This window comes from Pyxicephalus adspersus, chromosome 8 (assembly GCF_032062135.1).
Source record: "Pyxicephalus adspersus chromosome 8, UCB_Pads_2.0, whole genome shotgun sequence".
In the NCBI taxonomy this organism is placed as follows: Eukaryota; Metazoa; Chordata; class Amphibia; order Anura; family Pyxicephalidae; genus Pyxicephalus; species Pyxicephalus adspersus.
This window is the reverse complement of record NC_092865.1, coordinates 43,443,331-43,455,699: the sequence shown is the minus strand read 5'-3', so window position 1 is coordinate 43,455,699 and position 12,369 is coordinate 43,443,331. Positions and strand designations below refer to the sequence as shown.

Sequence of the window (12,369 nt, the reverse complement as noted above, 5' to 3'; positions counted from 1 at the left end):
TATCCCTCAGCCTGGCTTTTCACTGCACCCCTCCCCCGTGACACTCGAGAGCTTCCGACGAACTGAAGACAGTGAGGACGCGTGTCACGGGGGAGGGGTGCGGTGAAAAGCCAGGCTGAGGGATAGAATAGCTTCCAATGGACTGAATTAAAGAGCCGCAGCTTCACATCCAAAGAGCCGCAGGTTGCCGACCCCTGACCTAGGCAGTAGCTATATGGTACTGAGACAAATGTTACTCAACCCTTAACTGGAGAAACCAAGTAAGCAAATAGTTTGAAATAAACGAACCTATGTCACTAAAATAAGCTTTAAAATGCATGGTAATTCAGTGTGGTGATTAAATTGTATGAAAAGACTGTGTACAAGCCCAAAACAAGGGCAATCACCAGGCAATTCCTTTAGTCCTTAGACTTTGAACCTCAGTTCCCACCTCGTCAAACATTCAGATATCAGAGTGTAAAAACGGTGGTCTCCTCATTCATACAAAATAAGATGTATTTTTGTTAAATGCAAGAAACACCTGAATTTGACCTGGCATTAGTCCCTTACAATCCCCTATACATACAATATACAACAAGGAGAGGATGAAGCAAAACAAAATGTCAGTTGGGTGTGCTGCAGTGCAAAAAGCATGTTGATAAGGAAAAAAAAAGTATAAGAGACAAAAAATAAATGATATAGTCACAAGTTTGGGGAAGAACAAAACCTGTAAGTGTAACTAAAATGCAGGTTAAAAAATCATGCCAATGGCTGAGCTTTTGTAGTAGAGTTAGAGTGTAAGTCTCAGAATTTTTTTTTTTTTTCATCTGAGTGGTTTAGCCTGGAGTTCAGATTAACAAGTAATTTATTTAGGAACTTTGATTTTGAAGTTAGGCTAAAGAGAGGAAGACACAATCATGTTACTGAACTTTCATTACACAATCCTGCCTGAACTTTCATTTAGTTTTTACTTTCAAATGTAAAAAGACTCCTCTCTGTTACTCCTTCACAGGCTTAGCATACTGTATTTAACGCAATGCCAGTAAGAACACAGATTCGGCTGGAAGTGGCCAAGGCGTATTAAACTAGACCTAAATTTAAAATGTGAAGACTTATTATATGAAATATTAGGAATCCCTTATTTTGCCTAATTGCCCTAAAAATTTTATCATAGCTGTATATGTATAGTGTGAATCCAAGCTACTGCTGTCGCTGACTGCTATTCTCAGAAAATTTGAAGTAGATTCAGGTGATGTTTCTACAACCCCTGCCAAACATTGTTTTTTTATTAACATGTTTTGTTCAGTCCAACTAAAGCAAAAATAAGGAATACCTTAACCAGAAAAAAATCCACTAGGTACATTGTTGTACCTTTTCTGGCTTTTATGACAGCTTGAATTGTTTGAGGCAGGGATGTAAGGCCTGGGTTCAACACCAGTGCTCGCCAGACGCCAGTCCCCCAATCTATCGCTCGGCCTCAGCACGTGATTACCCCCAGAACGTCTGGGCACAAGAGATGATGTCTGTGAAATAACTTAAGGGGACCAGGAGTCCACAGATAATGCAGTACAAAGGATTTCAGTAGAGGCAGGTCCAAAATACAAAGCAAGAGGTCATACACAGTTAAATAGTTCACCAGACGAGGTATGCAAGGGTAAAGACAAAGCAGGGTCGAGGTGACAATTAACATATACTCAAAGGGCCAGAACAGGCAGAGTAAGCAACAGGAAATTTAACAAATAAACCAGCAGCAAGTCAGCCACAATGCTACAACAGACAAATGGTGACTGGGAGTATAGAGGCTATAAAGTTCTAGCAGCCAATGGCAGCGCAGGATTGAGACCAAGAACTAGTTACTGCTCATTGGCTTTAAATCCCCAAACTCCAAGGGCCCGCTGAACTGATGTGGCTTACTGCACAGTATTGATGGACAGATAATAGTCTCCAAACAATGGACTTTACTAATGAAAAACAATGTTCTTCATTAATCATGTTCCAACTTTCTTGTATTGCAGTTGGCACATCAGCTTTGCAGAATGAAGACATGTCAAACTATTTTTTCATAAATTCCCAATCAGATTAACATCTTGCAATTAAACTGATATGCCTTTCCTGAACAAGCTTTAATGATCTTTGAGCTGTGGCAAGATGCATTATCATCCTGAAAATCGACTTCATTATCACAAAACCTACTTTCAAACAGTTGAATGAGAAAAGAGTCTAAAACAACAATGTATACCTGTGTGTTTACTAGTGTTTACCACTACACTAATCCTTTTTGGCATCATCTCCCTGGTCAATGCAGATTTGTGATTCATTACTGATTATCCAATCAGCCACAGTCCATGAATACTTCCCTTTAGCCCAGTGAAACTTTATAAAAATAAATATGTGATGCAATGGTGCCCTTTTCCAGAACATGATGCCACATCCTAAAATCTTGAAAATGCTTATATTTAACCAAAAAACACAGAACTTTTGAGGCATCCAATCAACACACATTATTATCAATATCAGGATTTCCAGTGTAACTTACTTTTGGCTTTTCTGTCTGAAATCCTCTTACTTCAGCCTATTTTTCCAGTTTAGTCATAAACATTGAATCCTGCTCCTGCTCATTTGTTTTTTGCCCTCATGTTTTGACATCCTCCTTGGTCTGTCTGTTTCCATTTTCAAACTTTGAGTGAGAACAGCTAACATTTTATGCCATACTAACAGTTTTTTACCACTTGAAGAAGTTTTATATTCACTATTTCAGCTGACAGCTCTCTTGTTGATTCCCCATTTCCTGTCAATCATCCAAGTGAAACAACCTATTAAGGTCTGCAAGCACTTTCTTTTAAATACAGACTGGGAAGCCTATTTCTGCTTGTGCAGGTGTTTGTTTCAGAAATGCAAATTACCAGGTGATTTGATAATATTTTTCTCATTGTTAAGTGATTTCCTAATTTTTTCCGCTTCTTGGTCTGGACAAAAACATGCCAATAATGACACCAACATTTTGCTTAAAAGGGTAGGTTTAAAAATACCAAACTGTTCAGGTGCAAAATATATTCTATATCATATATGTATTTAAAAAAAAAAAAAAAAAAGCTGAACATGCTCCAAGACTAGTGATTCCACTCTCTTGCCAGCATTTGTACTGTGTCGTTCATTGATTTTCCTGATGAAGACTCGACACAACAAAGCAAATTTCTGCCTGGACCAAGACTGCTGCCTTCATTTTAAAACAACAAAGAGTGGTAGGTGTGTAATGAGACAAAGATCAATTTGCGGTAGACCAGGAAATGCAGGCAACCAGTCCTTTGTCCTCTGTCTAATGTTTTTTTTAATACAAATAAAAAAAAAAAATAAAAAAATAGTTTCTCTTCTAAGCATCCCAGGGTTTTGTGGCTTCCAGGGCGCTCAAACACAAATTAGGATGCGTACAAGAACCTTTTGGTATGTACATTTATCCCCTGGGGTACATTTGATGTTTACTAGGAGTACATTTTACTTTAGGCAGCCTTTTTCAAACAGTTAAGAGTTAATTGGTTCATGGAGAACCTCTTTAAATCAAGAAAACACAATAAACAAAAGATATATCCTTACTTCAGCTGCTTTTCCATTGTAGAGACGAAAATGATTGCATGCCTTCAGGTTAAGGGCGACAGTGCTGTCAGGAACCTGCTGCAAATATACCGCAAGGACTTCCTGTGACACATCGTAATAGTCGAGTTTATAGTAACAAAGAGCCACATAGACATTTAGAGCAAGGAAATCTCTGTAGATTAAAAAAAAAAAATATTAAAATCTAATGCAAAACAACAAAAACAAAAAATACCTTTATCAAATGCATATGAAGAACTTCAAACAGAATCAAAAACAGTACGTAATATGCCAATGGTGGATTTATAATAAGATTTTGTGTTTCAGTGCTAAAGTCAAAAGTCTGATCAGCAATTTTAACCACTTCATTTTTTTCCCCAAAAATGTTGAAAAAATATATTATTTCAATATCCTATAAATTCTTATTTTTTCTGTCGTTCATTGATCTCCCTGAAGAAGACTAGACACGTAAAAGAAAATTTCTGCCTCAGCCAAGATGGCTGCCAAGTGAGATGTGGCATTACGATACTTTCTCTTTAAAGACGAACTGCTTAAGAACTTTTTTACAAATTGCTAAAGGGCTCACCTTAGCAACATTGCTACACTAAAATGTAACATTGACAGAGAAGATGCCACTAAAAGAGATGGTGCTTCCAGTTTTAACACTGTGGGACCTATTATAGCACAGGCACCAGGACCAATAAATGTATTACATTTTCAGGCAAATTTATTTAAATAATTTGCCTATTGCTTAAACATTTATTAAAATACTAATATCTGTTTTATTTACTACAAATACGCATTTATTAAGGGTGATTCTATAAAATTTAATTTGCAAAGCAAGATTTGCAGGTCCAGATCTACCAAGTCTATCAGATTACCCAGATTATTCATGCTATTCACAATGCAGAAGTAAATTATTCTACAGAAAACTCGGTAACTGGCAAAGGGAAATACTGAAAAGCAGTATATCATGTTAACCTGTTTATGAAAATCTAAATTTTTCCTAGTACTGTAAATAAATACACAGTAAAATAAGCGTTTTAAATGACTGTAAAAAAAAAAATCCTATCTCAGTTTTTACTCAGGTCATACAAAATTGTATGTGTAAAAGTACATGAAACATATAGAAATACCAATAAATGAAATGTACCGAGTTAATAATCAGTCCCAATAGACAATGGTAGTGTATAATAGTATATAACATGTTTAACAAAATGTATTCGGTTTCTTCAGGATATTAAATAAAATAAAATATAAAATTAAAATATTCCAATGAGTAAAAATATTTGAATGCACCACATCACCATCACCATCATCTACCTCTTTCTTACATTGGTATATCATATCTAGTAAACAATAAACAAAACACTGGCAAAGCAGGATGAGTAGAACTGGCAGGTATTTATGAATGATAATCCCGATAATTAATAATTAGGAAAAAGGAAGGGGGTAAGTATAGTAAATAATGATTAATAAATGAAAAAATATAATGAATGATACGACAGGTGTACTTACAGTCAAGTACATTAAGGATTAAACACTGACCAGTTTTAGGTCAAGAGCCATATAACTTGTATAAATAGATCTTACAAGGATCAGGCTGATCATCAGGGTTAAACTGCATCAAGGGTTAAACACTGGCCAATTGTAAGTCATAAGCCACATAGCCTGTGTAGACCAAAGTTTCAAGAATCAAAAGAAGCCCTAGGAAACCCTAAATGTAAAGAGATTACAAAGGGCACTTAGTATATATTAACTCAGAATTGGTCATAAATGAAAGAGAAGAAGAAAACCCCTTAAGTAGAATACCTGGCTGCTTGCAATGTTCACTCATGCAGAGCCAGGAGCACACTAACATGCCGCCACAGCCCAAGCTGCGGCTTTATTCTCCCTGGGTTGTCAGATGGGGCAGTTAGGCTGCCATCATGTCATCTGGCAGCTCGGGGGCTCGATCAGTCCGGCTCTGCTATAAACAGGAGGTGGATGCAAGACGCGGAAGGAGGAGATAAAAAAAACAGATAAAGCATAAGGAAAGAAACAGAGCAGACAGAAAAAATAATATAGCAGAGCAGAAACAGCACTTCTAAAGAGGTAGCACTGTGTGTCTAAAATCATCCACAGGGAGTCTGTGGAGATATCAGCTTAGGGATCTGATTAAGAAAACCAGGAGATAAAAACAGTAAAAACTATGGATGATAATGTATGAAAGAGATATTAAGTATATTAATAATAAAAGTAATACGTTTATTACAAATATATATCAACAAATAAATGATATATGGCAAGTACTTGGAAATACATATATATGCCATCCCCAAACACATGGTTTTAAATATACACATGTTCAGTTATTATATATATATATATATATATATATATATATATATATATATATATATATAAAAAAAAAAAAAAAAAAAGCTGAACATGCTCCAAGACTAGTGATTCCACTCTCTTGCCAGCATTTGTACTGTGTCGTTCATTGATTTTCCTGATGAAGACTCGACACAACAAAGCAAATTTCTGCCTGGACCAAGACTGCTGCCTTCATTTTAAAACAACAAAGAGTGGTAGGTGTGTAATGAGACAAAGATCAATTTGCGGTAGACCAGGAAATGCAGGCAACCAGTCCTTTGTCCTCTGTCTAATGTTTTTTTTAATACAAATAAAAAAAAAAAATAAAAAAATAGTTTCTCTTCTAAGCATCCCAGGGTTTTGTGGCTTCCAGGGCGCTCAAACACAAATTAGGATGCGTACAAGAACCTTTTGGTATGTACATTTATCCCCTGGGGTACATTTGATGTTTACTAGGAGTACATTTTACTTTAGGCAGCCTTTTTCAAACAGTTAAGAGTTAATTGGTTCATGGAGAACCTCTTTAAATCAAGAAAACACAATAAACAAAAGATATATCCTTACTTCAGCTGCTTTTCCATTGTAGAGACGAAAATGATTGCATGCCTTCAGGTTAAGGGCGACAGTGCTGTCAGGAACCTGCTGCAAATATACCGCAAGGACTTCCTGTGACACATCGTAATAGTCGAGTTTATAGTAACAAAGAGCCACATAGACATTTAGAGCAAGGAAATCTCTGTAGATTAAAAAAAAAAAATATTAAAATCTAATGCAAAACAACAAAAACAAAAAATACCTTTATCAAATGCATATGAAGAACTTCAAACAGAATCAAAAACAGTACGTAATATGCCAATGGTGGATTTATAATAAGATTTTGTGTTTCAGTGCTAAAGTCAAAAGTCTGATCAGCAATTTTAACCACTTCATTTTTTTCCCCAAAAATGTTGAAAAAATATATTATTTCAATATCCTATAAATTCTTATTTTTTCTGTCGTTCATTGATCTCCCTGAAGAAGACTGGACACGTAAAAGAAAATTTCTGCCTCAGCCAAGATGGCTGCCAAGTGAGATGTGGCATTACGATACTTTCTCTTTAAAGACGAACTGCTTAAGAACTTTTTTACAAATTGCTAAAGGGCTCACCTTAGCAACATTGCTACACTAAAATGTAACATTGACAGAGAAGATGCCACTAAAAGAGATGGTGCTTCCAGTTTTAACACTGTGGGACCTATTATAGCACAGGCACCAGGACCAATAAATGTATTACATTTTCAGGCAAATTTATTTAAATAATTTGCCTATTGCTTAAACATTTATTAAAATACTAATATCTGTTTTATTTACTACAAATACGCATTTATTAAGGGTGATTCTATAAAATTTAATTTGCAAAGCAAGATTTGCAGGTCCAGATCTACCAAGTCTATCAGATTACCCAGATTATTCATGCTATTCACAATGCAGAAGTAAATTATTCTACAGAAAACTCGGTAACTGGCAAAGGGAAATACTGAAAAGCAGTATATCATGTTAACCTGTTTATGAAAATCTAAATTTTTCCTAGTACTGTAAATAAATACACAGTAAAATAAGCGTTTTAAATGACTGTAAAAAAAAAAATCCTATCTCAGTTTTTACTCAGGTCATACAAAATTGTATGTGTAAAAGTACATGAAACATATAGAAATATTAGGGTAATATTGTGTACAGGATCTAATGCATACAATTTTAAGGTGACAGTTTAAAGTTGTGATGACGGCCCACATGTTGACACACTGGGGTAGTAATATGGCCTCCTTTATTTGAATGTATATGTTCATATATCCTGTACAGTTGACATTCAAAAATCTGGCAACCTCCGGACCTGAGGAGTGCCAGATTTTCGAAAATTCCATATTTTTGAAAGGTATACTCACCTCCACACACAGGCCAGCCTTTCTCTCGCTGCACCCGCGGACATCTGGCACAGTTTCGGAGAGCAGGAAGCAGGGATGTCTCAATGTGTATTTAGTGTAGCAAACAAGACCTAACAGCTGTTTCGGCAGAACAGCACTATCAAAACATAAGTGGCCAAACAATGTACCACAGTCCCTAATTCATCACCCACCTCTGACCCCACTATCACCCCCCTAAAAAGAACTATAGCCCTTGTATGACTGCACCTTCCAATCCTCAGTCCACCTCACCCCCATTGGATAATTTATTACTGTATCCAACTCATCGATTGATCCAGCTTTTTCAATTGAAACAAGTAAAACCGGAGCTATTCCTAAATCAACCAATTGTAATTTTTTAGCCACTCTGTCACAACACCCATCAAGTTCAAATATATATGAATCTGGATTAGTACCTCCTTAAAGGCCCACACCTTGCACCTCTTTTGCCCATCAGTTAATGTTTAATTTTTTGTATGACGAAACGTTCACGTACTGATTTAGAGATTTTGATAGCAAAAATTTTAGAGTCCTAAAAGACCCTGTTTAACTGTACAATAAAAATGAACAAACTGAGTATGATAAAACCCAATACAAAAGACATCTACCAACTACCTTAGGTGGATAAGAAAGAGTACTTTTTGGAGATGGATCCCTCTTGATGTATCTGATACTTATGTGGCATAGGTACATAGATGATGTGTTCATCTTCTAGACTGGTGGATCCTCCTCTTTGTTGGATTTTTTTACTATTCTACAAAGAAATGACTTCAACCATGACATATAATTACCAACACATTTCTTCTTCTTGGATGTCAATGTGACAATGGAACTGGGTAACTCAATATCCACCTCTATATTCAGAAAGGATATTGCAGGGAACACGATACTGTCACGCTTGGGGAGACAGGGCTTCTAGGAGGTGCGACAGCTTGCACAGAAGTGGTGTGAGCCCTGAGAAAGGCCAAGGGGCAGAGTCTAAGTGGTAACCAGGTCATCTTGAGAACCCCTAGTGGTGAGGATGTTGGGCTGCTGGTTACTGCTAGACGTTGGGCACACCAGGGTGGGCAGGATGATGCACAGTACCAAATCACCAGGCAGGAGAATCATCATTGAAAGCCACGGTCAAGGCAGGCAGTAAGCAAGATAAGTCAGGGACAAGCCAGGAGTCAAGAACCAGAAATTCAGGAAATAGTCACCGGCGACATGGCGGCCACTGTGGATTTAGGAAGCTACAGAAGGCACAGGTGACACGAGAGACAAAGGGATCACTGGAACAGCACTGGAACAAGGGAACAAGCAGGGAAACACTAGGCTAGACAATAAAGAAATTAAAACAGGAGCTGGACAGGGAAAGCACTGAATTATTCAACAGGTGTAGAGGAATTGCTCCCTAAAACTAGGGGGCTCAGCACTAGTGGAAGCACGCTGCAAGAATGCTGAGTGCTTTGTCTGAGCTAGCTAAATAGCCAGGAATGATTAGGAGGCTATTTCCTTTTTACTTGCTTGAAGTGGGCGAAACTGATAAAACTTAGAAGAGCGGGTGCAGCCTGGGTCAAAGCTGCCCGCATGAGCAAGAGAGAGGTGCCTGCACTCTATCGAGGAAGAGGTAAACGTGACAGATACTGCAAGCTTCTTATCTTCAGGCATTTGTACATAGTATTTTCTAGTATTATCTATAGTCAATGCCTCTGTCTTTGCAAAAGTTATTTTGATTTCCAAAAAACATGCATATTCCTTAAGGGATAGAATATTTAGTAGAGATTGTAGCAAAAACATTCTTAAAAAGGCCTATAATAAAGCCAAATCTAAAAACAGATTAGCCCTCTTGTTCTCAAAAAAGTCAAAGATTACATCTGACACTACTAGGAATATTACTAGTTACAATAACCAACATCATAAAGTTAAACAAATATTCAATAAATACAGCAGACTCGCATATATCTGGCTCGCAACTATCCCGCCCAGGTAAAAAAAAAAATCTCCTAGGGGACTCTAGGTGGCTTTGCAGGCAGGCGTCTGCCAGTGCTCCGCACGCCGCACCTGCGGACATCCGACACAGAAGAAGTGGAGCTGAAAAAGTGAAGAAGTGGAGCTGAAAAAGTGACGAAGTGGAGCCGGAGAAGTGATGAGCAGGCAGCAGGGATGTTTTTTGAAGCTAGGCACATACCGGTCAACCGGTTTACTGGGGCTAAATAAAATTCCCTTCTGGACAATTTCTATTTTGTGATGGTGTTATTTCTATTACAACTTGATTTTACATTACCTGGTTATTTTTCATTGAATATTATGTATTATAATGTATTTACAAAGTGTTTAATCACTTGACTTACCAATGAGTATCAATTGATCTGCATCCCTCACTATCATTTACCAACCATATAAATGTTTATTAACTAAATATGTGTATATAAAATGCCATGTGTTTGGGTATTACATATAAATGTATTTCCAAGTACTTGCCATATATCATTTATTTGTTGGTATATATTTGTAATAAATTTATTATTTTTATTATTATACCTAATTATCACATTCATACCTTATCATGTATAACTTTCACTCTTATCTTCCTACTTTCCTTGGTCAAATCCCTGAGTTTCATCTCCGGAATTGCCTGTGGAAATTGGCCCGATTGTGGAGCATTCCTAATATCTCTACAGAGTTATATTGGAGGATTGGCATACGGTAAGCATTGATGCAGGGCCATGGCCTTGCATTAAACAGGCTGCTGCAACTACCCTCTGCCATGAAGGATCCATGAACATATCTGATGGGTTTGTAAGCTAACTGGCATACCATGTAGCTACTCAATAGACTAGATTCTACCCTTGTGCATTATATCTGTTCATCACCTGACTACTGACCCCAGACTGGGTCAAGCCATCAATTGTTCCTAGATACAATGCTTTGTACACAGAAGTCCTGGAGGGCAACTGAGTGCAGGGATAGTGAAACCCTCCTCCTGAAGATGAACAGTAGCTTACTGTAAGTGAAGGGTGCAGAATTAGTTAGGGGAATTGAATTATGGTATGTATTGACACTGGATTAGGACCTTATAGATGCATACTATCAAGGCCAAAAATGTTGACACCCTTTCATTTATGTCAGAAAATGCACCACTTCTCCCATAAAAATGGTTGCAATTACAAATGATTTGGTATTGGAATGCTTTATTTCTTTTGTTGGCACTGTAAGAACACAAAAAAGCAGAGAAAAAAATCTGGAACATTTCACCCAAAACATCAAAAATGGCCTGGACAAAATTATTGGAATAACTGACAAAATTTTTGGCACCTCAACTTAAGTGCTAACAATTTTAAGTGCAACATTCTTTTTTGAAAAAAAAAATTAGAAAAAAAGGTTTAGCACCAAGAAATCCAAGAAACCTTGGCAATTTCAGTGAGGAACAAGGGAGAGGTCCCATCAAGTTATAAAGGTGATCTTGAAAGTCTTTCAAGATCATAGGATGTCATGTTTTTTATATATCAAGTAATATCTAACTTGATAACATGTTCTCCAAATCTGATTACAAAAGAGGATGTTCTGTACTTTACAAGAATGGTGGTAAATTATTCTAATTTGCAGGTCCTTGATTCCAAAAGTCAGGGCAGAAGCCTTTCAAATATTTAGATACCCATAAATATAAATTATCACATTTATTACATACCTGTTCTCTAGCAATATCCTTTTGTATATATCTATTGCCTCCTGATAGTGTGACCTCATATAATGAATGGATGCAAGGCTCAGTTGATCTTCAATAATGTCTTGCAAGTTCTGATGAAAAACCATGAGTCTTTTTTCATCGTTGAACTGTTAAATAAGACAAAAAATCTTAGAGTTACAACAAGGACACTCAATGCATATGGAAATGCAATTTACTAATAAAATCCTATATGACATAAGAAACCTGTATGAATATTTATTTTGATATGTACAAGGTTACGTAACAAGGAGTGTTTTATTGCTTTACATGTCATTTTTATTTAGGCAAGCAATTTTGTACATCTGCAGGTCCTTAAGATATAAAGCTTTTATTTCATAAAAGTCATCTTTGACAGACAGCAGTGCAAAATATAGTAGCTCTAGTCCTAGAAGCAAGCTTTTAAGGCCAAACTCTTTATCAAGCTGGGAGCAACAACACATTTGACAAACACATTATTTATAAACCCCAAATCTAATCACTATATGAGGCTGTGTCAGAGCTAACTTAGAGGAACAAAATCAAGTGGATTCAGGAAGTTACCACACCTGAGACATATCTGAAAACTATAAGCCCCTGTCGGAGCCAATTAACTAGCTAACTATAAAAAGGTAACAGGTGAGCAGATATTATGGTAAACTGCTCCATTTCTAAGTGCCTAGAGCTAAATCATAGCCATTATGTAGAGAGTAAGATAATAAGAATATGGCAGAGCTGCCAAGCTTCCATCACTACACTTAAGCCACCTATCTAAGATACATTAACACAGGGGTGTCAAACTCTGGCCCGGGGGCCAA

General features: G+C 36.8%; 1 protein-coding gene across 1 annotated transcript in view; it reads right to left on the bottom strand.

Moving 5' to 3' along the window:
• IFT56 (intraflagellar transport 56) overlaps positions 1-11,679 on the bottom strand; it is a 47,403-nt gene extending 35,724 nt beyond the window's left edge. The window contains exons 1-2 of the mRNA XM_072420230.1: positions 11,537-11,679; positions 6,490-6,661 (exon numbers count right to left, since the gene is read on the bottom strand). Of these exons, the coding sequence (XP_072276331.1) occupies positions 6,490-6,661; positions 11,537-11,661 (297 nt within the window). The 5' untranslated portion in view covers positions 11,662-11,679. The remainder of the gene's footprint in view (positions 1-6,489; positions 6,662-11,536) is intronic.
• Between the last annotated feature and the right edge of the window lie 690 nt (positions 11,680-12,369).